The 24,309-nt window shown below is 36.4% G+C and overlaps 13 protein-coding genes across 13 annotated transcripts; 8 read left to right on the top strand and 5 right to left on the bottom strand.

Annotated features, from left to right (window-relative positions):
- The first annotated feature begins 419 nt into the window (after positions 1 to 419).
- EV154DRAFT_607401 (uncharacterized protein) lies at positions 420 to 4,021 on the top strand. The gene is made up of 8 exons (XM_051607611.1): positions 420 to 948; positions 1,011 to 1,388; positions 1,453 to 1,573; positions 1,625 to 1,718; positions 1,780 to 2,066; positions 2,135 to 3,200; positions 3,269 to 3,387; positions 3,443 to 4,021. The coding sequence occupies exons 1-8, from the start codon at positions 587 to 589 to the stop codon at positions 3,998 to 4,000; spliced, it is 2,985 nt and encodes a 994-aa protein (XP_051451439.1). The 5' UTR covers positions 420 to 586; the 3' UTR covers positions 4,001 to 4,021.
- Positions 4,022 to 4,043: 22 nt separating this feature from the next.
- Positions 4,044 to 4,587, bottom strand: EV154DRAFT_529017 (uncharacterized protein). The gene has a single exon (XM_051603631.1). The coding sequence runs from the start codon at positions 4,526 to 4,528 to the stop codon at positions 4,250 to 4,252; it is 279 nt and encodes a 92-aa protein (XP_051451438.1). The 5' UTR covers positions 4,529 to 4,587; the 3' UTR covers positions 4,044 to 4,249.
- EV154DRAFT_452819 (uncharacterized protein) lies at positions 4,573 to 5,992 on the bottom strand. The gene is made up of 4 exons (XM_051597274.1): positions 5,835 to 5,992; positions 5,362 to 5,771; positions 5,200 to 5,302; positions 4,573 to 5,131 (listed from the first exon to the last, which is right to left on the bottom strand). Exons 1-4 carry the CDS (start codon positions 5,963 to 5,965, stop codon positions 4,648 to 4,650), a joined length of 1,128 nt encoding a protein of 375 aa, XP_051451437.1. The 5' UTR covers positions 5,966 to 5,992; the 3' UTR covers positions 4,573 to 4,647.
- Positions 5,993 to 6,200: 208 nt separating this feature from the next.
- EV154DRAFT_529014 (ATP-dependent protease La) lies at positions 6,201 to 9,567 on the top strand. Its single transcript, XM_051603630.1, has 10 exons — positions 6,201 to 6,847; positions 6,932 to 7,015; positions 7,083 to 7,387; positions 7,477 to 7,570; positions 7,644 to 7,747; positions 7,808 to 7,899; positions 7,952 to 8,445; positions 8,505 to 8,820; positions 8,888 to 9,290; positions 9,469 to 9,567. Exons 1-9 carry the CDS (start codon positions 6,221 to 6,223, stop codon positions 9,214 to 9,216), a joined length of 2,445 nt encoding a protein of 814 aa, XP_051451436.1. The 5' UTR covers positions 6,201 to 6,220; the 3' UTR covers positions 9,217 to 9,290; positions 9,469 to 9,567.
- Positions 9,568 to 10,972: 1,405 nt separating this feature from the next.
- Positions 10,973 to 11,872, top strand: EV154DRAFT_487504 (uncharacterized protein; the record flags this gene model as incomplete). Its single annotated transcript, XM_051598983.1, has 1 exon — positions 10,973 to 11,872. The coding sequence occupies one exon, from the start codon at positions 10,973 to 10,975 to the stop codon at positions 11,870 to 11,872; it is 900 nt and encodes a 299-aa protein (XP_051451435.1).
- Positions 11,820 to 14,619, top strand: EV154DRAFT_104257 (WD40-repeat-containing domain protein). The gene is made up of 4 exons (XM_051593872.1): positions 11,820 to 12,358; positions 12,429 to 12,751; positions 12,832 to 13,864; positions 13,931 to 14,619. Exons 1-4 carry the CDS (start codon positions 11,999 to 12,001, stop codon positions 14,423 to 14,425), a joined length of 2,211 nt encoding a protein of 736 aa, XP_051451434.1. The 5' UTR covers positions 11,820 to 11,998; the 3' UTR covers positions 14,426 to 14,619.
- Positions 14,461 to 15,438, bottom strand: EV154DRAFT_528988 (ankyrin repeat-containing domain protein). The gene is made up of 5 exons (XM_051603629.1): positions 15,330 to 15,438; positions 15,042 to 15,263; positions 14,935 to 14,990; positions 14,661 to 14,881; positions 14,461 to 14,609 (listed from the first exon to the last, which is right to left on the bottom strand). Exons 1-5 carry the CDS (start codon positions 15,423 to 15,425, stop codon positions 14,479 to 14,481), a joined length of 726 nt encoding a protein of 241 aa, XP_051451433.1. The 5' UTR covers positions 15,426 to 15,438; the 3' UTR covers positions 14,461 to 14,478.
- A 37-nt stretch (positions 15,439 to 15,475) lies between these two features.
- Positions 15,476 to 17,668, bottom strand: EV154DRAFT_528987 (uncharacterized protein). Its single transcript, XM_051603628.1, has 4 exons — positions 17,536 to 17,668; positions 16,342 to 17,465; positions 15,902 to 16,280; positions 15,476 to 15,835 (listed from the first exon to the last, which is right to left on the bottom strand). Exons 1-4 carry the CDS (start codon positions 17,561 to 17,563, stop codon positions 15,525 to 15,527), a joined length of 1,842 nt encoding a protein of 613 aa, XP_051451432.1. The 5' UTR covers positions 17,564 to 17,668; the 3' UTR covers positions 15,476 to 15,524.
- Positions 17,669 to 17,917: 249 nt separating this feature from the next.
- On the top strand, positions 17,918 to 18,630 carry EV154DRAFT_607395 (uncharacterized protein; the record flags this gene model as incomplete). The annotated part of the gene is made up of 2 exons (XM_051607610.1): positions 17,918 to 17,930; positions 17,987 to 18,630. The coding sequence occupies 2 exons, from the start codon at positions 17,918 to 17,920 to the stop codon at positions 18,628 to 18,630; spliced, it is 657 nt and encodes a 218-aa protein (XP_051451431.1).
- A 50-nt stretch (positions 18,631 to 18,680) lies between these two features.
- Positions 18,681 to 19,446, top strand: EV154DRAFT_528985 (uncharacterized protein; the record flags this gene model as incomplete). Its single annotated transcript, XM_051603627.1, has 1 exon — positions 18,681 to 19,446. A coding segment is annotated over exon 1 (692 nt), but the record flags the coding sequence as incomplete, so codon positions are not given.
- EV154DRAFT_473799 (CAP domain-containing protein) lies at positions 19,409 to 20,239 on the bottom strand (the record flags this gene model as incomplete). The annotated part of the gene is made up of 2 exons (XM_051597943.1): positions 19,764 to 20,239; positions 19,409 to 19,705 (listed from the first exon to the last, which is right to left on the bottom strand). Exons 1-2 carry the CDS (start codon positions 19,971 to 19,973, stop codon positions 19,409 to 19,411), a joined length of 507 nt encoding a protein of 168 aa, XP_051451429.1. The 5' UTR covers positions 19,974 to 20,239.
- Positions 20,240 to 21,502: 1,263 nt separating this feature from the next.
- EV154DRAFT_431272 (uncharacterized protein) lies at positions 21,503 to 21,844 on the top strand (the record flags this gene model as incomplete). The annotated part of the gene is made up of 1 exon (XM_051596598.1): positions 21,503 to 21,844. A coding segment is annotated over one exon (342 nt), but the record flags the coding sequence as incomplete, so codon positions are not given.
- A 141-nt stretch (positions 21,845 to 21,985) lies between these two features.
- EV154DRAFT_607392 (cytochrome P450) lies at positions 21,986 to 23,727 on the top strand (the record flags this gene model as incomplete). The annotated part of the gene is made up of 7 exons (XM_051607609.1): positions 21,986 to 22,140; positions 22,506 to 22,616; positions 22,674 to 22,726; positions 22,789 to 23,097; positions 23,148 to 23,234; positions 23,294 to 23,542; positions 23,612 to 23,727. 7 exons carry the CDS (start codon positions 21,986 to 21,988, stop codon positions 23,725 to 23,727), a joined length of 1,080 nt encoding a protein of 359 aa, XP_051451427.1.
- Positions 23,728 to 24,309: the final 582 nt, after the last annotated feature.

Below are 24,309 nucleotides of genomic sequence, written 5' to 3'. Positions count from 1 at the left end.
TGCCTGTTTAGTAAATGAAATGATGTAATATTGTACACAGCAGATCGGCAAACAAAACATGAAAAATATGAGGCGAGCAAAAAAAGAACAACTTTTTATGTAACCCAAACAAACAGCTTATTTGAAAATATATATATATATATTTATATATCTTTCTAGATTACATCATTGCTTAAAAAAAAATTTAAAATATATTTGTATATATAAGGGATTTCTGCAAACTTAAAGTTTGTGTATCCTTCGTTATAAGCCATCTTTTTTTCTTTTTCTATTTAAATAATTCTAGCCAATAAGTGTTATAAGTGACAGCCTCATTTTTGTTCTTATTTAATGACGTCTCTTTTTGCGATATAATACATTGTATTTGCAACCCATTGCGACTATTTTTTTTTTTTTTTTTTTTTTAGTGAAAAAAAAAAAAAAAAAAAAAAAAATACACCCACGACAAACGAGCTAAAAAAAATTAGAATTTTTTTTTTTCTTTTCTTCATCTCGCTTCATTTCATAATTGCAACAGATTCTTCCTTTCATTGAACGAAACCAGAGTTTACAGAGAAATTAAAAAAGGAATTTTTATTTGTATAAAATGAACTTTGCTTCAGCAACAAATATTACCGATAGGGTAATTATGCCTAGAGAGAATATAATTTCAAGTTTGTTAGCTGCAACGTATTCTTTTGTTGGTGATGAATATCTGGATAGTCTCGTAAAAGAAATTGGATTGGCCACTGGAGCACAAACAATAATGATTCAAAGACTACTAACATCAAAAGAATATCACGATTTAAAAGAGAACGAAGGCTGTCCAGCTATCCGACTAGTTTCTAACGAACAAGTACAAAATAGTCGTGAAACTTCACCAATTATAAACGACACAGAAAACCACTCGAAAGTTGAATATCTCCTGGTCAAAGCGTGCTATTCGACAATATTAAATTTTGAAGCATTGTAACATCTTTTTCTTATTATTATCATCTTGGGTTTTTATTTTTATTGACATTAATTCATAGTAAAAAGTATGCTGCTATATCCTTAAACTCCTTTTCGCCTGATTCACCCTTCTTACAAACGCTTGGTTATTCAAATTATCATGTTGCACAAGATGCATCATTCGCAGATTCAGCTTATCCCAAATACGCCAGTTTTGTAGGATTGCGATTAGATCAAGGGTCACTACCGATTGGTCTAATTACTGTCATGAACGATAAGCCAATGAAACAAGATCAAATCGAAACCATTCAAAAGTTACTATTTGCCGTCCAACAAAGAGCAACAAACGAAATAGAAAAAATTAGGCAGAGAGACAACTTGGTCATGATAAAAAATGCTGCCCTACAAGATGCTGAAAGTAAAATTAAATTTTTAGCTGACATGAGTCATGAAATAAGGTAGTTTTTTTTTCTTTTCTTTTTTTTACCTATTTTATACTGGCACTAAAAAAAACCCCCTCAGAACACCAATGAATGCTGTCATTGCCCTTACAGACTTACTGCTCCAAGAAAGAAGTACACTTAACGAAGAACAAGCTGAGCATTTAGAGGTCATACAAACTAGTGGAAACCATCTTTTAACTGTAAGTTTTGAATTGTTCATGCTATCTTGTAAATACTTAAATATGCAGTAGGTTATCAATGACATTTTAGATATTTCGAAAATCAATCACGACCCGAAATTTAAATTGGAAAATCGAAGATTTAGCCTACGAAAGTGTGTAAAAGGTATGTTTATCACACATATATAAAAGTGAAATGGGTCATCTAATCACGTTTTCATCATCAGACGCACTAAACATGGCACGACATCAAGCATCAATGACTCAATACAATAAATTAGTCTGTGTTGCCGAGTGCCCAGCAGAAGTAAATGATAATATTCCTTTAAATCAATTGGTAAAACAACTTGAAATCATAGACCCTAATCATCAAGCCATTGTACCTCAACAAAATACTAGTAAAACTGTCCTACCGTTACTTTGGAAAATAGATTCGGATGTACCTGATCATTTGATGGGTGATACAATGAGACTGACTCAAATATTATTAAATTTGTGTTCTAATGCTGTCAAGGTAAACAAAAACATTCATTTCCTAATTTATATATATTCATATTTTTGTGTATATGTGTATGCTTATAGTTTACTAAATCTGGAGGTATTCGTGTTAAAATTACAAGATACGTTCCTCCAAACCCTCAGAAATCTTGCAGCGATACCAAATTCCAAAGTTTTAAAGATCGATTTGATGCCAAAATAGAAGGCATTTACACTCGTGTGATGGGAAGAAAACGAAATGGTGGTGCTGGCGCTACTAATATCGATAACAACGAAGAAGACGGTGGTACAACAACCGAAGAAGAAGACGTCTCGGAAAAGGTCATTTTAGAAATATCTGTCACAGATACTGGTATTGGCATGCCGGCCGATAGACTTCCCAGATTGTTCAAGTCCTTTTCACAAATCGATATCTCTACAGCAAGACGTTATGGAGGTACCGGACTTGGCTTGGCTATCTCCAGTATGTTGGTCAATAGAATGGGTGGAGGTCTCTGGGTAGAATCGGAAGAAGGTTTAGGCTCAAGGTTTGCCTTAACCTTGCCTCTTTCCATTGCCTATGGCCGACCTGATGTACATACAGTAGGCAGTCAAATAGGTTCAGAAAACAGTAGTACATACGCCAGTAGTGGCATGGTGGCATCTCCTCCGTCTCCTGGTTCATCTGTCTCAGACGGTGGGTCCAGTATTGGTGAAAGATCCGATTCTGCTAGTTTTACAACTCCTTCCTCGCCATCCACTTCGACCAGCTATTTCCCTACGCAACCAACCAACACGAATAGTAGATCTCTTAAATATCCCACTACCAATACTAACACGACATTACCATGGGAACCTATAAATATACCCTCCACGCCTTCTCCTACACCGGCAACCTTTGAACCAACCTATATCAGCTCTAATGCTAATACACCCAATGTAATTAATAACAAGGAACTTCAAAACTTGATTACCAAGTCTAAGTCTAGTAATGATAAATTAGATTCGGATTTTACGGCAGCAGCAGCATTCGACTTACCCACAACCAAACCAAAGCCTCGTATTACGCTTGCGAAACAATATCATCATAGAAAATCAAATGCTAACAGTAATGAAGAAAATCTTGCATTATTATATCCAATCAAGATTATGTTGGCAGAAGATAACGTCTGTAAGTTGATTATAGTTGTATCACAGTTGCTTATGACTGATTTTTATTTTTTGTTTTCTTGTACATAGTAAACCAAAAAATTGCAATAAGTATATTAAAACGACTCGGCTATCAAGACGTGATAATTGCTGGAAATGGCCGCGAGGCGCTTGATCTCATGCGGGTTCACAAGTTTGACGTTATTTTTGTAATGTATTTCAGGGGCTGTTTTTAGGTCTGTTTTATCACTAACGTTATAATAGATGGATTTATATATGCCTGAAATGGATGGGCTAGAGGCTACGAGATATATTATTTCTGAACGGAAGCATAATGTCCCACCTCCTCCACCTACGGCAGCGATTGAAGAAAGCAAAAAGAAGGCAGCACTTTTGAACGTGAATGATGTGTATATCATTGCACTTACTGCATCTGCATCTAAACAGGATCGACAAATTTGTATTGATGCAGGCATGAATGATTTTATCAGCAAGCCGTTTACAATGATGGAAATGAAGTCAGCTTTAAAGAACTGTGCAAGTAAAAGAAAGAAACGAAAGAAGCAACAATTACGAGACGAACAGGTCCAGAAACAGCAACAAGCGCAAGAATTAATTAACCTTGTAAAATATAATGATGATCCAATGGTAGGAATTCAAACCGACCAGGAAGATGAAGACGAAGAACGAGACCCGAAATGTCGAAGCCGGAGCAGTAGTATTGGATCTGCTAATAATAATAACCGGTCACCGCCACACGATGATCCCATGCATACAAGTGTTGATGATTTAGCAATGATTCAACATGATACTTTAAAATAAACGTTTTTTTTTTTATTATAATTATTTTTTTATAATTATTATTGCATGATGAAGCTACCTGATTCGCTCTTATTTACTCACTCCTTTGAAAACAACTCCGCATTCAATACGCGACGGGACCAGTTCCGGTTCAATTTATCGCTGTACAGGGCGAAAATGTTTATTTTATAAATATGAACAAGTATACAAAAAGAGGGGGGATAGAAGACTATTAAACAAATAAAAAAAAATATGGGGGATTATATACAATTAATAGACAGGTTGAACATGGTCACGGGGATCACCGACACTATAAGACCTAGGACGTCTAGAAACAGATAGTTGAGAAACTGCCTGGTGAAGAGGAATAAAACTAGAATCTTGAACCAGTGGATTACCAGTGCGAATTATACAAGAGGAATAATTGTTTAAAGAATTCTGGCAGTGTAATATCTGTTGCAATTCAAGACAAGCATCTTGCTGGATATTGTTATTTAGCCAATATATGCTATTGGAAGGTTTTTTTGGACGAGGTGCAATAACGTTCATTAAATATTTACAGAAAGAAATAAAAAGAAATAAAGAAAAGCGAATAAAATAAAAATAAAAAAAAATTGTTTATTTATAAAAATAAAAAAAATGTGTTGTACAAATTAGGATTGGATCCATTAAAACAAAACCACCTGCTTACCAGTGGCGAATCCTGAAATTCCCTGATCAACAGACTGTTTCATGGTTTCCTCGTCCCATTTAACTTGTGTCCACTTTGGTTCGGCAAGTTTACCTTGGCTCATCAAATCAGTTACGTCTTGCAACATTTGATATTTCTCTTCTTGAGGGTGAACATCGGCCCATTTGGAAACCCAAAATCCGTGAAATGACATGTTCTTGAAGATTAATAAGGAAGCGGGTAAAGAAAGAGGCTTTCTACTCATGGCTCCATAAGTAATGAACTTGCCATTCTCACCAAGATATCTGGCCATTTCAGTTGCACTCTTTCCTCCCACACAGTTCAATCCCAAAAGAGGTTTTTCCTTGCCAACCCAACTCTTGATCAATGCTCTAGTTTCATGACTGCTGAGTTCTTCATCTGTAATAACATGAGTAGCCCCAAGATCTAAGAGTTCTTTTCTCAAGACATCGATATCTGGTCTAAAATAGTGTGCGGAGGGGTTTTTTTAGTATTGGTCAGTTGATACAAAATTGTTTGTATGACTAACCTGTTTCGCACTACATTAATTGTCTTTAATCCCCATGCTTTTGCAATCTGGATGACAGCTTGACCAACAGCACTGTTTCCGCCATTTTGAATCACATAGTCACCTTTTTGTAATTATTAGTTTGAAAAAAAGATGTAGAGATGTTTTTTATTATTAGTTTACCTTGCTTTAAATTAACAAAATCTTTCAACATTCTGTATGCAGTACAAGGATTGACTGTGATGGTTGCTTTTTGAATCATGGATACATTATCAGCGCTAGGTAATAATTGGAAATCCGAAGCTGGACCGGCTGCATGAGTTCTCCAAGTTCCATAACCAGTCTTGGCCATCACAACATGATCTCCGATTTTAAGTTCATTTACATGATCACCCACAGCAATAACTTCTGCTAACCCTTCATTACCCCCTACGGCTAATAATTTATCATCTTGTGCGTCCAATTTTTGATACGTGGGTTTAATAGGATATGCTCCCTGGATCATATTGACGTCAGCTGGGTTTATAGGAGACGCAAGAAATTTGACGTGCACTGTATTCGATGTCAAGGCTGGAAGACGATAAGAGTGCCACCTAATTTTTGCTTGTACGGTTACTTCATCAATTCTTTTTCGTTATCTTTTTTTTTTCGCTTACTTTAACACTTGAGAAGGTTGGCCATATTCGCTATAAACCATGGCACTGGCCGTAATATCGGATGAATAAAAACGACGCATTGTCCATGCTTGACGTGGTGTCTTAACAAAAGTACGCAATAAAAGTACCATTATTCTATTAAAATGTGAAGGGTGGGGAAAAAAGAAAATAAAAATAAAATGTATGCTTGTTAAAGTTTCGTCATTCTTTGAGACAGTCACAAGATTTAGTGTGGGGCAAAAAGTAAGTTTCCTAATATAGTAAAAATATCAAAGGAGAAAGATCAGCACGACAATTAAGGGTATAAATAAATAAATAAAAAAAAGTCTTGTACCTTTTTTTTTTTCTAGCATTCTGCTTTTCTTATTTTTTTTTAACTTTCAGCAATGATATCTACTATCCCATCTTCATTGCCTATTTTACCATTATCTGAATATGTGTTATTACCATCCATTGTGACGACATTCATGGTATGTCAATCAGAAGCAGATTTTCTTTTAAGTAGCTCTTCCGACTATGTAATTTGTATTCCGCTTGCCAATAAACAAAGGGAGACTAGTCGTTCTACCGACCTTAGTCAATTATTTCATTATGGATGCGTAGCCAAGGTGATTGAATGCGACCGTACATTGCCGGACAATTGTGTTATCAAGGTAGAAGGAATCTGTCGCTCACGGATTCGGGATATCTCCAGTGAAAACGGAGGAGATCAATTCCAGGCTCTATTAGAGCATTATCCTGATGATGGTGACAAGGGTTTGCAATTGGAAGATCAGTTAGGATTTCAGACACTTGTGAACACTTTTATTGAAAAAATGAGATGTATTGGCGTTTCCAGCAGTGTACTAAACGGTCTGAGTGAAGTAGCAGATCGCTGTCACGTATCTTACGTGGCCAACCTACTTTTATGTATTACTGACTCTCCCTTATGTGACAAGCTGCGTGTACTGGAATTATCAGATATGAAAAAACGGTTAGAACAGGTCAATCATGCGGTGAATCGTTATTTACAGGTAAATACATGGACTGGAATTTCTATTTATGCATAACAACAACTGTTTAATGAAAAAATAATAATAATGCTGTTATAACAATAGATGATCAATGTCACCTCAGTCAGTAGTTTTCCAAATGAAATGTTATTTGATGATATCCGTAGAAAATTTTATCTGCTCCAAGAGGTATAAAATGTTTATGCAAAACATAAGGTTATTTTTGGGGTTATTTACTATTATGGTTTATATGCAGGTCAACTCCATTTCATATAGTCAACAACATCAGCACCTTCAACAGCAGTTCACAGCATTAGCAGAAGATGATGAAGAAATTACTGATCTTGTTAGAAAATTAAACCAGGTGAAACTACCAGAATATGCTGTTACAGCTGTAAGACGTGATTTAAACCGACTTCGAAAACTGCCTGAATCCTCTTCAGATTCCGCTGTATTACGTATTTACATTGAATACATAACTGATTTACCTTGGCAAACAGCTCCTCCAACAGAACTTAATATATCATCTGCAAAGAATCAACTGGACGCTGATCATTTTGGGTAAAAATGGATTTTAGGCTTTATTTTGCATTTAATTGTCTCTCCTTACTAAAAACAAAACCCCCCCCCCGGCCCTTCTCCTTATTTAGTATTGATCATGTAAAGAAAAGAATTTTGGAATATTTATCTGTACTCAAAGTCAAAAAGGATGCAAAACCACCCATTATTTGTTTTGTCGGTCCCGTAAGTTCTCCTAGTATCAATGATTGATGTCCAACATTTTACTAAAAAAAATCGACATTCTATTATTGTGTAGCCTGGTGTTGGAAAAACTACGCTGGGAATATCAATAGCAACTGCACTCCAAAGAAAATTTCACCGCATGTCGTTAGGTGGCGTACGTGATGAGGCAGAAATAAGGTACAAACAAATAAAATCCGGCTTGGTAACACCAATCATATTGATTATCTTAATACATAGAGGACATCGACGTACTTATGTTGGGGCCCTACCAGGTCTGTTTATTCATGGTATGAGACAGTGTGGAGTGCAAAACCCCGTATTCTTATTAGGTAACTTAATTTTTTTATTTTGCTCCCTGTCTTGGCTAATTTATGTTTGCAGATGAAATTGATAAACTTGTGCAAGGAACAAGTCAAGGTGACCCAGCCGCTGCATTGTTAGAAGTGCTTGATCCTGCACAGAACTCTACATTCACTGATCACTTTATGAACATGCCGTATGATCTTTCCCAAGTCCTATTCATTGCTACTGCAAACTCAATGGAGTCTATCCCAGGCCCCTTATTGGATCGTATGGAGGTAATTCATCTGGATGGTTATACCTTTAATGAGAAGCTACATATTGCACAAACACATCTTGTACCCAAACAAATAGAGGCGCATGGCTTATCTTTTCTTGACTTGAATATTCCCGATCAGGTTGTCATGCATGTTGCAGAAAAGTATACACGAGAGAGTGGAGTACGTGGATTAGAGAGGTTGATGGCAAGTATCTGTAGATACAAATGTCGTGAGTATACGGATTTACATGAGTCGGGAAAGCTAGAACTGTTCGAAAGGGCTGTTGATATAAGTGATATTGAGCATATCCTCGGTGTAAAGTATAAACAAATCATTAGAGAAAAGGATTAGAAGAACTTATGTGTATTTCATAGGCGGAACCATTCGAGAACGATGTAGTGGAATCTGAAGATATACCCGGTGTTATTACTGGGTTGGCTTACTCAGGAAGTGGAAACGGTGGTATTATGTTTATTGAGGCATCAAAAATGCCTGGTGATGGAAACCTTTACCTGACAGGATCCTTGGGTGATGTGATTCAAGAATCGGCAAAACTAGCACTGTCTTGGGTGAAATCAAATGCCTATGTTCTCAAATTAACTTCGAACTCAAGGGAGAAACTGAATGAACATGATGATATTCATATCCATTTCCCTTCTGGAGCTATTTCTAAAAATGGACCTTCAGCTGGTAATATTTTATCCGTTTTTTTTTTTATTTTATTTATTTTTTGTTCTAAAAACGTTTGTTCATAAAGGTGTCACATTGGTTTGCGCTATCGTCTCACTTTATTCCGGTTATCATGTACCACCAACTACTGCTATGACAGGCGAAATTTCTTTGCGAGGTCGAGTGTTACCGGTCGGAGGTATAAAGGAAAAGGTCGTATCTGCTCATCGCGCTGGTATCCGTAAAATCATCATGCCTTTCCGCAACCGCAAAGACGTGGAAGAGGATGTACCCGATAAGGTCAAGGATGACATTCAATTTGTATTTGCCAAAACTATATGGGATGTCTTGGAGGCTGCTTTAGTTATAAATACCTCCGAAAAATGGACCACGCGTGTGTATGAGAGCCGTTTGTAATTTATTCTATTCACCACTCTATAATTTAATAAAACTTAATCTACTTTTAATAACTATCTTGATGTCTCTGATTAGTGAGTACGAAAAAGTACTCGTCCTGTTATACGAAAAAAAAAAAAAAAAAAAAAAATGATGATAGATAGTTAACTAGTTCCACCTTTTTCTTATTTTTATTGCTCTTTTTCATTTCTCTTTGGTCAATTTTAAGTGTTTAGTGCAATGAAAGACGCCTTTACTTAATCCAACGAAAAGCGTTTCGTCTGCTTTTAAACACGATATCTAATCAGTCAACACTAAAGCACATTATATTGTGCGTTTGGCAATGAAGTATCAAAAATATCATATGAATCATCGTCATTAAAAAAGTAGAGTGTCTTTAAATAATTGTTATTCTAAAATAAGTATAATATTCAAAATCATCTACTTATTTGAAGAATTAGCTATTCATTAGCATAATAGCCCTCAGGTCCCAATCTCAGCATGACGTACATAGGTGATCTGGGACCTTTTCTTTCATAAAACAAGGCAGTGCTTTCGACAGTAACAAAACGAACCTTTTTGCATGAATCCTATGCTGATAATAACGGATTTATAGCTTAAGGTTTAACCATATATAATCAGTATACAGTGATCATTATTTAGAATACATATCTGAATACTTTCTATTATAATAGCTTTTGGGCTGTTCGATATGATATGAAGAGCTACTAAATCAACATCTAGACTATCAACATGTTTTTAATAGGTTTTAGCCGAAACGATAAAGAAATATTCTTATATCCTGATTATATCTAAGCGTAACGAGTAAGGTGTTGACTCTAGTCAACCATATGTCATGTATACAACTAAAACAAGAGAAAAACAATGACTCGTTGTTGAGAATACCCTGACCGTTCTGTACTCCCATGGTATTGTGCTCTTTTCCGTACTACTGGATTTCCCATACTTATTGAGACTGAAAACTAATCCACATCATCACAGATACATTTAATACTGTTGTCTCAAAAGAGGTATTAATACCCACAACAGCAAAAGTATTCACAAAATGTGTTAGACTTCTAAATCAATACATTAAGTCATATTCTGCAAGGCAATGTATATTCCTTAGCAAGAAGTTTGAGTCAAAAGAATATATTCCCCAACATCCACTTTCATTTCTTATACATTTATGGAAACACACTTGCAAATTAAACGGTATCTCCTGACCAGATATTTTTGGACCTACGCCGATAGAGTATAAAACGAGGAATTAACATGATAACCGACTGCCAAATCGTGGGAAACTTATGTATGGATGTCAAAATAAAAAGGTGATCATTATAGTAGACAATTTAATTTGAATGCGAAAACATATACTTAAAAATATTCCCAGATTATACTCTATTCGGCGTTATACAGATATGGATCAACTGTTTACTTTTAGTAAATAACCGCGGACAACTTAGAAGATGCCGGATAAAGATGATTTGGATAAGGCAGTAAAAAAGTAACATGTTTACAGGCACGGGTAATAGATATTGGATAGACTTATGCGGATTGTACAGTCTTCTAATCATTGGATAAGATCTAGAAAAAAATACGGGATAATCCGAAAAAGCTGCCATGTCATGATACGTCATTTTATTGGATCAATTTTTGGTCTCGATTCTTTCTTGCCTGAAACCTTTGCGGTCACACACCATTATAAAAAAGCAGCTCACAATAAATCTGATACTTTTCTGCTTGCTTACCCACACTTTTATTTTTATTAAATTTAATGATTCAACAACTTCCACTTGAAATAGTTACTGCCATTGCAAACTATATCCCACTTAAAGATACTGGCGAATTTGCCAGAACGTGCCGTAAATGTTATTTTGCAGTATTGCCTCACATATGGCATGATCTTACTATCACCGACACCAAAGAACTATCAATTGTAGCCAAAAAATTACAGACCAACTCACTTTGGGCACAGCGGGCAGTTCAATTTGTACGAGATGTGTCCTTCAGCAGTAAAAACAATAAGCAATTTTCTTCCACATTAGCGGCCACTCTGTTTGGAACTACTAGCACACATACAGAACAAGAGGATGAGAAAAACGAATTTGAAAGTGTACAGCCACATGAGCGATTTGTAGCATTTGGACGTAGAATTTTAGAATTATTCCCACACCTCACCAGTTTATTGGTGGATTTCTCGGAAGCAGCACGTAACTTTTACAGTACAGAAGAAACAATTACTCGGTTACCGTTTACGGGTTCTTTTTCCTTGATAAACTACAGAGCAGATCAAACAAGGTTTATGCATAATTTAATATCACCGTTTAGGAAAATTCGTCATTTGAAGGTACAAGGGTTACAAGTGGTGTCTCTATGTGACGATATTGATGAATCTATTTTAACAAACAATGATATTGGTGAATTGGCTACATTAGGCTTAATGGATCTTGAAAGATTAGAACTGTCCTATCTCGATTTGGACATCGAGCTGAACACTATGCAACGCTTAATGCAAAGTTTACCTCATCTGCAGCATTTAGAGCTCGAATGGATTTTTCCACCCGCTAAGCAAGATTATCTTTTACTATGTAGTATGATGAAAACTTTCTCGCTGTACCCTGACTGTCTCCAAAAGAAAAACAATATTCTATTTGTTCGTTTTAGCCATTCATGAAATAAATCAATGCATTTAAAAAAAAGTCACAAACAAAGGTCACAGATTTTTTTTTCAAACTTTTCCCTTAACCTTGACAGATTTCATTAAAAAGTCTTTTCATAACAAAATTATAGATAATAAATTATGGAAGTTCATCGTTGTCGATTTGTTGAATATCAACCAGCAGCTATTAATGCTTTAGATTTTACCCCTTCTACCGTCCCAAATACTCGCTTGGCTGTCGGTAGAGCCAACGGCAACATTGAGATCTGGGATCCTACTTACAACTACAGACTCGAAAAGACTTTACCCGGTGGCGAAGATCTTTCGGTTGAGAGTGTTGTCTGGGCTCACCAAAATACTGTTGTCGATGTCGATGCCGATGACACTCCTGAAGAAATTGCTAAAGAAACCGAATTATTATTACAAAAGCCCCCTCGTCTTTTTTCTTCTGGATTGAATCCCTATATTATTGAATGGGATACTACCACCATGACAGCAAAGGTAATAAAAAAACAGAAAGAGAGAGCGGGCATTATCAAGCACATGCATGCTAAAAATCAAGTTAATGTAGAAATCGTGTGATTCTAACGGTGGTGCCGTGTGGTGTTTAGCTGTCAACAGCAAAGGTACTCGTTTAGCAGCTGGTTGTGAAGATGGTTGCATTCGTATGTTTGATATTGCTGATGGTGCACTTGAATATATCCGTAGTTTCGAACCTCAAAAGGGTCGTGTCTTGTCCGTCTCTTGGGCTCCCAATGATGCATATATCGTTTCTGGTGGTTCTGATTCCGCTATTCGTACATGGAATCCACTTACTGGTCGTACTATCCATCGTATGACTGTCGCAAAGAACCGTAAAGACCAAACTTTAGTTTGGGCTGTTGCTGCTCTCAAGTAAGTTGGCACACCTGTTTAGAAAGAGAGAGAATCCCACATAAATATTTTATTATGTTATGCTAAACACTATGTTATAGGGATGATACAATTGTTTCCGGAGATTCACTTGGCACTATGACATTTTGGGACAGTAAATTAGGCACAGTAAAGCAATCTATCCGCGCCCACGGAGCAGATATTCTTTGTATTGCAGCATCCAAGGACGGTAAACAAGTATTCTCTGCTGGTGTGGATCGTAAAATCACAGCTTTCCGTCGTACAACAGGCTCAAAGAATAAGAAGGCCGATACAGTGAATGATTGGATTAATGTTGGAAGTCGTAGATATCATTGGCACGATATTCGTGCGCTTGCACTTGATGAAAGACCCAAAATTAACTCAATTGTTTCTGGTGGTGTTGATGTTGAATTAGTCGCTTGTCCTGCTGCCGAGTTCCCTAAATTAATCCAAAACAGATTACCCCCTTTCCCTCACAAGTACATTGTTTCCCTTTCAAAGTCACACAAGCTTATCATGTCTGCCTTCTTCAACTCCATTTCACTCTGGAGATTAGGTGAAGCCGAGAAAGTCGAGCTTAACGCAAAGAATCCTTCCCTTCCTGAAATGGTGCAACCTCATCAACTTGCACTTGAGCTTAAGTTAAAGCCTGATTGTAATATCACCTCCAGCGCGCTTTCTGAAGATGCTAACTGGATTGCTGTATCCGATGTGGAAAATACTAGACTTTTCAGAGTCAACCAAGGATCTGAACCTGGTCAATTAGAAGTCAAGAAACAAAGATCGTTTGAAAGAGAATTGAATAATTATTTAGGCCAACATCATGCTGCTCCTGGTGCTCATCATGTCTTGTTCACACCCGGTTCTGATAAATTAATCATTGTCACAGCTGAATCTCGTATTCTTATTGTGGATCTTTCAGCTTGGGAGGAAGGTAGATTCGAAGTTTTACGTGAGTTTGGACACCATCGTGGTTTGGACAGTGAAGGAAATACATCAGATGATTATGCTATTGCTACCGTTGTCACAATCAATGTCAGCTCTGATGGACAATGGTTAGTGACTGGTGATGACGAAAACCGTATTCATGTATTCAACTTAGACAGCTTAAAGGTAAAGGACAAAAGAGAGAAAATAATTGGATTTAGTTTTGGAAAACTGACTTGACAATTATGATAGCATCACCTTAAACTTCCTCAAGGAAATATCCCTCATACAGCATTATCATTTAACGAATTCCGACCAAACGAATTATTAGTTGCTTTGGCCACCAACGCCATCTTTATCTACGATGTCGAATACAAACGATTAACAAATTGGTCCATGAGACACCAAGATATGGCTAAATGTCGACTTTTAGAGCAAAGAGATCGTATTCGTGGCGCCATTTATAATCCAGCCGATAAAAACAAGATTATTTTATACGGTAGTACATACATGTGTCTTTTGGACGCTGAAGATAAACCCACCAAGAAATCAGGAAAGAGAAAGAATAACGAAAAACCAAAACCAGCTTCTGATGACGAGATTCCCGTTTCCATTTCCTACCAATATCAACAAATTTTGGCTTGTGGCTTCATTGGTGAGAACCAATTGGTCATGATCGAAAGACCCAAGTTTAGTGTCTTAGAAAAGTTACCACCTTCTTTTTACAAGGCCCATTTTGGTGCATAAAATTTGTAGTAATATTATAATGAAAATAAAAAAAATAATTGTAGATTTTAAGTTTATTTAAGTCCCTTTACAAATGTATCATCCGCTTGTTCGAACGCTGTTAATCCTTCTGCATCAACTAATGTTGTATCAATACCTCTGCTGATCAATAACTTGGCAACTTCTAATTGTTCTGATATGCATGCTATAAAACAAGTCAGTTATCTGCCTTTGTTATATCCCCTCTTTGTCTCACCTAAATGAAGCGCTGATTCGTCATCATTTGTTCTAATGTTTAAATCTGCTCCTGAATCAATCAAAAAGGTCACAATATCCAAATAACCTCGATCTGCCGCTAAATGAAGCGCAGTGTATCCATCTTCATCTTTGCTGTTTACATCTACCTTCTCTTCAACCGCTGATATCAATTTCTCGAGGTTGTTTTCTCGAGTGTATCCAAATATATCGTCTGATACTCTAAAATTGTACGCTCAGCTCTTCCACCTCTTTAACACTTCTAAAGAACTTACATTGTTTCCTCTACCGCCATTGTACTCACAGCATTGTTGCTTAAACCATCACCCTTCTACTTTTATAAATTACCAAACTATTCGATCAAATCTTTCAAGAGTTTTACCTTAAGTTCTTCAGGGGAGGGGATGTACTCGTATTCACCTTGACGTGACCAACCTGCATTCAGTGCTTCCACAGCTTCAATATACAAATTTCTGGCATCTCTGAATCCTAGTCCCTTAAAAGAATTCCAAGCATCGTATTTTGCTCGAAGTACAAACTCAAATAGCCCGGGCTTTTCAATATTCACATCGCCAATCGTAGCTTGTTTAAAAAGTCCATAAAACTATAGTGCTGTCAATATAAAAGAAAAAAATAAAAAATAAAAAGGGGGGGGGGATAGGTCTCTTACATGTAATTTCTTGTCGTTTGGTAAAGGAATGTCATGTTTATTCATGTACGTAAAGGCTTGTTCAAACCATTGATCGTCTTGACAAATCTCATCCATGATGACAAAAAAGTAAAAAGAGCACAAAAAATAAAATAAAAACTGGTCACTTTTTTATAGGCAGAGGTTTTATTATTTATTTTGACAGACCCGAATAATTTAAAGGTGTTTATCTAATGAAGCAATGTGATAACTCACATCATAAACCATAGCAAACCAAGGCAAAGCATAAGCATCGTAATTTTCTAAATTAAACGAAGATTCATCGTCAAAATCAATGGTGTTGGTAATTCTGCCATTTCTCGGCAAGAATTGTTCTTGCATAAACTTTTGCTTCACCACTTCTTCCAAACACGCCTTAAGCATCTGGCGAGACTCTCTTGAGACATGAACATTGGCTGATAGTGATAGAACCAAAAGAGTATTGATCGCATGAAACATAAAGTCACATGCTGCTAGCTTGTAGTAACCTAAGCAAAAACAAAAAAAATTGATCAGCGATTCTACAACACATATACACATATACGTATACTTACATAGAGATGTACCTTCCGCTATAGCAGATATTCGACTAACTGCATGGATCAATACATGACCGGCTGTTAGCGATTTTTCTAAAGAACGCTGTTGGACAATCGAAAGTAACTGGTCATTGTCTCCTAGCGTGATAGGGTGTAGAAGACTAGAATACACGCTAACGATGAACGATTGATAATGAATAAATGATATTAACATGACACAATCGGTTGTATTATCAATGATCTCTAGTAATGCGTCCGTATCATTCATGTCTGTGCACAATTTAAATACTTCTGGTGCATGTGAGCCCCATTCTAATAAAACGCCTTCAAGACGAATCAGCGATTCCAAACTAAGCGTAGATTCATACCCTGATTGAATTTTATTAATACTTTTCTACACAAAGGGTTATTTAGCACAAAGGGACCCCGATCGATTGTTATGTTATATATCTTACCAGGAACTCTTTTACAAAAGTGTGATTGTACAATTGCAATACCCAATTCTGCGCCTTGACGAATTTCTGTATTTCATCCGATTCGTCAGACATGAATTTCCATTCTGGAAGACAAAACAGGACATCGTGTCCGACATTACTCGATATATAATTCATGAACCTGTTGACGTAGGAAGTCATTGTGATGTGCCGTGAATAGAGCATCTGGTATAATTCATCTCTTTCGCTGTTATCGTGATAAAGGTCAACGCATATTTGGTATGCCAATCCTATTAGTTTCCGAGACTCGTTGTATTTCAATGTCATATGCATGTATTTGGTGAGCAGATTGATGCTCATCACATTTTCTAACCGTTTTTCGGGTAGGTCAAACTGATCTAGTATAATTGACTTTGCCCTATTATGAAAGTAATCTCCTAGCATTCTTCGTTCTGACGGCAGGCATGGGATATGATCGCAAGGACTTGCACAAACATTGGCGCATATGCTAAGCGATAAAAGATCGTTTTCGGGATGTTCGAGTTGATTAAATGTTTCCATAAAAGAAGTTTTATGCAGCAATGGTGTGTATGAGTAATGGCAATTGAAGTAAATTTCGACTAATTGGCCGATTGTCATGACAACTGCGTCTAAATTCCAGTTATTAGGTAAATCAAACGAAGCATTTTCGTTCGATGGTTTTTTAGAATTTTGTACCAGCAATCTCAAGGTAAATGGGATCAATAACTGCCGGGTGGTATTGCGACTGAATTGAATCATTATTTGATTTTCTGAAAAAGGTGACAAATAGGACACACGGTTGGCTTGAAATGACATGAGATCCGTAATATTTTGGATACCTGTCTCTATCCGAAACGTCCCATTTTCTAGTTGCACTTTCCACTGGTGCATCACATTTTGAAGTTTATTTGTATTTCTGCGCCGACAGCTGGTACGTAACTGAATTTCCATATTCTTCACAGCGCTCTCGAGTTTTTTAACCTGCTTTTGTAGGTCGTCAACAATGTCTTCCTCATCGTCTTGATCTGAACTACTTTCAGGTGTGCATTCCTTTTCAAATCGTTCGCACCTTACACATTTATGGGATTGTGTTGGGACACATTTACGACGGCTCTTTCGACATTCTATATATACGTAAAAAGGGAACAGGTTAACTAGAGTGCTCAACGAAATTACAAAAGTGGCTCTTTATACCAGCACAAGGTACAATTCGATCCTTCATAAAGAATTGGCAAAAAAAAAAAGAAAGCGCCTTCTGAGACTTACACTCCGGGGTCGGAATATCAAGTTTCCATTTCTCCCTTTGCTATGATTCATAAAAAGCGGGTTGATTAATGCTGTGAAACAGTCGTCTATCAGGTAGTTAGATTCATTCCAATTCAATACAATAGCTTGTAATTATTTCTGCTCAAGTACATTTATTCGTTGATTGTTCTGTCTAAAGTACGGCATAAAGGTTCCCGCCTCTTTGTTTATAACGTTAACAATTAGGCCTCCTTTTATATAAAATGTAACTTAGAGGAGTACAGATTTCCAATTTTGGTGTTATTTTTTTTTCTACAAGAATATTGTAAATATGTCAAGTTTTGGTAAATATTTAGCAGTAAATTAACCCTGAATGATGTCAACTAATGTATTACAGTAGGTAGTTTCCAGTATAACGTAACAACCTGTCACGAAGATTCCAATTTCTATCGCGGTTTAAATTACTTTAAAAACACAGATTATCAGGAAGCCATGACGTTCTTCAAGCTGGCCAAAAAAGAGAGAAACGGGACAACGCCTGCTTATGTTTTTTTGGCTGTCATGTATTTTGTTGGGTTGGGTGTAGCACGAAATCCTAAAAAGGCAGTTTATTATATTAATAGGATTCATGGCCAATACGGGTGTCGTGTGGCAAATTACATTCTTGGATTAATGTACAAAAATGGTGATTATGTCGAAAAAGACTTTCAAGAGGCCGTTGCACAATTTGCGGCTACCTCAAAGTATGAATGGGCCAATACTCACATTGCTGAAATTTATCAAATTTTGTCCGCCGTCGGAAAAGAGGGGAGTATAGATTGGCATGGAGATGTTAGACGTATGTCAAAAAATAAAGCCCAGGCTTCAGGTACAGAGGCAGACATGCAGCTATTATTCACTCTTGTTAGAAACTATGAAGAAAATGACTACATGTACGATTTAAAAAAGAGTGCCGTCTTTTACCAGCAACCGTTTAAGTATATCAGTCAAAAACTATGTGAATTGGGTTCAAAGCTTATGTGTTTTAGACCTGTATTGATTTGAGACATTCTTTAACTTTAAATAAAACTTTTTAATGTCAGCATCTACTCCTCAATCTTCCTTTTTTCTCTTTTTTTAAAATGTCTGCTGCTATTTCATACACTGGCGGAAAAGACTGTACTTTAGCTTTACATCGCGTCATCGAACAGGGCATCAAAGTTAATGTGCTTGTGACCTTTAGTCCTCCTTCGACTGATCCCAGATCTTTCAAGGCACATTCGTTTGACATCATTGAGAAACAAGCAGAGGCGCTAGGTTTGGCACACACCATTTGTATTATTGATGGCCCTGATTACCTTGCTAGTTATCAAGGAGAGATTAAGAAACTTGCTGACACTTATGGCATTACCAAACTTGTGACTGGAGATATTTTACCTGTCTGCAGTAACTTTATGGAGCGTGCTGTAGAAGGCACTGGTGTAGAACTGGTCCGACCTCTTTGGGAACAGCCTCAACAAGATTTACTTAACGAAATGTGGGAACGTCAATTTGATATACTGGTGACATGTGTTAATTTGGAAAAGATTCCTAAGAGCGTTCTAGATAAGGTTCAAGATGTGTATGGCGTAGGTAAACCATTGACACAAGCAGGGTTAGATGCTATTATCAAAGAGGACAAGAATATCAGTCCTACTGGTGAATCTGGTGAATTGCACACCATGGTTATATGCTGCCCTCTTTACAAAAACGTCAGAATTAATGTTGAAAGTGAAATCCTTCAAGAGGATATATTTTTATTTTTAAAGATTAAGGGTGTTCAACTTGTTGATAAATAAATTAATTATTGGATTTTTTCTGTAACGTTGGTTCTGAAGAAGACATTTGGGTCGTTTCCACCTAAGATGATGTTGCCTCTAGGTTCATATTCACAGACATATAAACCACCTTGAATATTATCACATTGAGTAACACCACAACCAATCTTCTTGGTGTTGTGCCAGACAACTTGGGTAAAATGACCGGTATAGGGATCAAATCCAGGCTTGCTGAAATCATAATCCTTGATCTCACTGTACCAAGCCTCAACAGTTTGCTTCCAATCGTTGGTACGACCGGCAATGTTTTCACCGTGAGGGCTCTGGTGATGGTAAATTAGTATTTTATATCTATCCGTATCATCTTGGTATGTCACTCACGGTACTGTGATTGATTTCACAATTGGTACTCCAGTCATAAGCATAAGCAGCAATCTCCTCATCCCAGACAACTGGCTCGGCACCATGACTCTTTCTGAGCTCATTATGGGCATCCAAGATTGTCTTGATATCTTCCTCAGAAGCCATCTCTCTCTTGACTAAACAGCTGACAGATGTAGCGAGCAAAGCGGCAATTAATAACTTAAGCATGAGAATCGATATAGAATCTTTATGTTATAAAACTTGAGCTCTTATATACTCTGTTTGTTCTTGCATTCTGTGTTCACATTCTATGCTAACATTCTATGGGATTTTTTTCTGGGATTTTTCAACATTCTACTTTCGACGTCATTTCTTTGTTTTTATTAGAATTATGCAAAAATAGGACATTTTGACATGCTTGAACTAGCGGTTTAGCCATGACGGGATATAAAAAAAACATCATCTCACGATCTCTTGATACAATAAGAAGTGTGATCCCGATTTCAAGAAAAGTGAAGTCAGCAATTAGAATTACGGCTGTTGGGCGTTTTGTAATTTGAATAATCAGGCCAAAGAAAAATAAACTGAACACAATTATTTATTTTTTTATACCCGAAGGTGTGGTTTTTGACATTTAAAAGCTTATTATAAATAAAATTAAGGTATCCCCATATAACTCAAAAAGTCTAAAAAAATTAAGTACAGAAAAAATAAGAAAGCAGCAATTGACTGTCTAGCACCAAAAACACCAAAACATATTTGCGAGTGCATAACGTAAAACCCTAAGGAAGCATATTGCTTGTGTGGTATTGCAAGATAATAGCAGGCATTCCTTAAAAAGGAGAATAAGTGTTGTAGTTGGCACTGGCGGAGAGTGAGTGATTTAGCTACATAATTTAAATCATAACGAGTATCTAAGAGTTCAATAACTTTGTTTAAATTCACATGTTTTACAGTGCTTCCAACAAGCAATGTCGCAGCCAATCAAAATCGATGTCGCAGGCCAATCAAAATTAATTTCATATTTTCGGAAATAGGAATCGTTATTTTTAGAAACCATGTCGCCTGTTTAGAAAGGAAATGTCTAGAACTCCGTATTTTTTTCAAACGTATTTTTTCAAACGTGATGGTCTACACGTCGATTGACATGCCATATCATCTAAACTTCATTGGATGATCGTTTTCTGTTTTCCATAAAATCTGCTTTACTGCCATTACAAGCTACTACTGGAATGCAGATAGACAATTACCAAGCTCTGACTTGCTTGGTAGGTTTTTGCAACTGTTTCTATTTTAAGTAAAGGCTCAAATATTATGGATGATAAAATAGACAAATGAAATCATCCTGACATAAGCTTGTTTATCAATAAATAAAGCTGGTTCACACACTTTGTTCTTCTCCTTTTCTTTTTCCTTAACATACTTCTTTTATCGTATGAAAGTAACCGATCACATAAAAAGGTTAGTTTAGTAGTGACTCTTGTTTCTTTGAAAAGAAGCTAAATCGAAAAAGATATATAATTGTGATATTGCGGCTGCGGCTAGTCTTTGCAATAGGAGGGCGACCTCCTAGGCAGAGTTCTTGAGTTTTTGGAACTCACGAACCGTGAATAGCTGGGATTGGACTGTAAATAGGTGCAATCATACTGGTCTGCCAGAATTCCTGTAAGTGGTACAAAAAAAATACGTTTGAAAAAAATACGGAGGTCTAGACATTTCCCTAAATTTTGGGTTTCCATATTTTAACAATCTATTCTGTAGCGTTCGTAACGGATACTTCCGACTCGGTCAAGGCATACTGGAAATATTTACAACATGATACCAAATACATAACAATTGGATACGCACGTAAATCGCCAACTGACGAAACAAAAAAATCACGAATACGTTTATTACAGTTAATGGTGAACAAACTATACTTCCGCGGAAAGTGCGAAGAAGTATTCGTGAGCCCAATTTGCAAAGCAGACCAACCAATATTAGAAAGAGACTCGCCAAAGCAGGATGATTTACTGCTGCATTTAAAAGGATCCCATGGCGATATCTCAGGTACATCAAGGTTCAGTATAATAGTTATAATAACTGAAGATTTCCTATAGATTTAGTTGCACGCGTCCATTTCAGCCAAAAACTTTTCCGCCTTGTCATCATTGACTACGCCGGGCTTTCAACGTCACCAAATGATATTAGGATTTTTTTGGAGTAAGTCGAAAAGAATACTGATTGCAGCAAGTTTTTTTATGCTAATTAATTTGAATACTAGACAATGCAGCAATATCAAAGAAGTTGTTGTAGACCATGGCTCTTCGTTTGAGATCTTATCACGTTTTGATCTTTTGAAAAATATGAAGCTGGAAAAATTTAAATGTCGACATGCCAACGTTAAACGATCAAAGTAATTTTTTTTTCGTGCTAATGGTTTGTCTAATAAAAAACGAAAAAGAAGTTGTTTATTGCAAGTTTATTTTCCCTTTTTTTTTAAAAAAAAATAAAGTGCTTACGCCGCAGTAATCCAATTTGATATTGTAATGACATGTTGATCTTTGGGAAATTTGAAAAGAATACAATTAGGTCGCTCTCATTGAAAAGATGACGTATGTTATTTTGAATGAGAGCGACCATTTTTCGATGCAATGGCTACTTATCATCCATGGCGTGTATGTATAAAAAAAAATAACTGTCCACGATGCTATTAACATGAACTGCCAGATTTCTCCCATCATTTGCGCGCAGTTGAAGTGTCCTACATCTTTTCTGAAGTGTCCTAGATGATCCCTACTTGGCCCATAAAATTTTTGCAACGAACGGTGCTAAAACCTCCTTTCGGCCTGTTAATAATTTCGGTGATGAACATTATAGCTTTCATGGAAAGTAAGCGTTTTACTTTCTGGAGTTTCAATATACGTTGAAACTAACATGGATTCTTAGAGGCATGATTTTCTCTCAACCAGATGGTCTAGGACCAGATCCAAGATCTGTTGGTAATTATACAATCACTAATATTCTTACACATATTTAAATAACTCTGTTGTTCAAATTTTAGTTTCATCCATTATGGGACCTAAACAAATTTTCAAATATATGGATTCAATCGAACGTGAAGCCAATGATTTAGTCAACAGGTGCATTGATCATACCGAAAAAAATGGTGGTACACATCCAACTCAATTTTTTGCTCTAAATTCTATAAATGTTATGGTCTCTGCACTATTCGGCAAGAGGTTTAACTCTGTTCAAGATCCGGAATTTATTCAGTTGTCAAGCGTAGTGGAAGAAAGCATCAAGTTCAGTGGATTGGAGTCTGATTTAGCTAATTTTCTTCCGACATTTTCTGTGTACAATTACTTGACTGGTACAGAAGCTAAAATGAAGCACCATATTATCAAAAGCTGATTAAGGAAGCTGCCGCACGCGATGGCCCGAATGCTGTTAAATATCTTTTAGAAAGTGATTTTGATTTACTAGAGGAAGATTTGATTAAATTTATGTGTGAGTAATATGTTTAAATAGTTGCTTTACTATAAGCAGATATTAATTCAGGACTGTAGCCGATCTTATAGTAGCAGGAATGAATACGGTTACCCTTACTTTGACTTGGAATGTTGCAATTATGTGTCACATTATCCGGATGTCCAGCAAAAAGTGTGAAGAGATTGATCATTTTATGAAAAGTCATGGGCGACTTCCTCAGTTTAAGGAAAGAGAAGAGTTGCCCTATTGCATCTCTGTTATCAAAGAATGTATGCGCTATAAGCCAACAACTCCGTTTGGTTTAATTCATGCTATCCGTCATGAACGTAGGTGTAGTTAGTTAATCAGCCGATGTGCAAAAAAAAAAAAAAAAAAAAAAAAAAAAAAATTGACAGATTTTTTGGTCAAGGTTGATGGTTATACAATTCCCGAGGGTTCTAGCATAATATCAAACATGGATAGTACCCATAAACGGCCTGAAATCTATCCCGAACCTGCCTTTCTTGGGTGAGCTTGCTACAGAAGATTCCGGTTTAAAGTTTTTAAGGTATCCATTTACTCGCACAGTTTTGCATCCCGGAAGAACCATAATGTTATGTGCAAAAATCAACTCATATTTAGCGCAAACAGCTTAAATTTTATCCATGTTAAAGAAAGAACCAAAAACAGCATCTTTTGACTCGGTTGCTATTTGACGTGATCTAATAACTTCGTTATTAAAGTTATATAAATTCATTGGTTTCTTTATCTATGCCCATAAGGAAACAACTCTATGTGAAGATGCAATGGTAAATAATGACTAAAATGATGTATCATTGCCTAGAATAATAAGCTTTTTTTCTTCTATTAACTAAAAAAAAAACTTTAGTGTGATTAAGGACTAAGACGACTAATTATGGTATTTGATGCAGGCCGGATTGTATTTGATATTTTTATTTTATTATCTAACGACCTTTCATAGATATGCTTGTCTTTTCTTTGTTTCTTACAATGAGTATTACGTTTATCCAAAAAAAAGTCAGAAAATAAACCATGATATACGTTTTCTTCCATGTAAATGCCAGTATTGTCATACTCGTTTAAAGTACTGATA

The sequence above is a fragment of the Mucor mucedo genome (genome assembly GCF_025094135.1).
Source record: "Mucor mucedo strain NRRL 3635 chromosome Unknown EV154scaffold_187, whole genome shotgun sequence".
NCBI lineage: Eukaryota > Fungi > Mucoromycota > Mucoromycetes > Mucorales > Mucoraceae > Mucor > Mucor mucedo.
The sequence above is the reverse complement of the archived record's forward strand: the minus strand, read 5'-3'. Positions and strand labels throughout refer to the sequence as shown.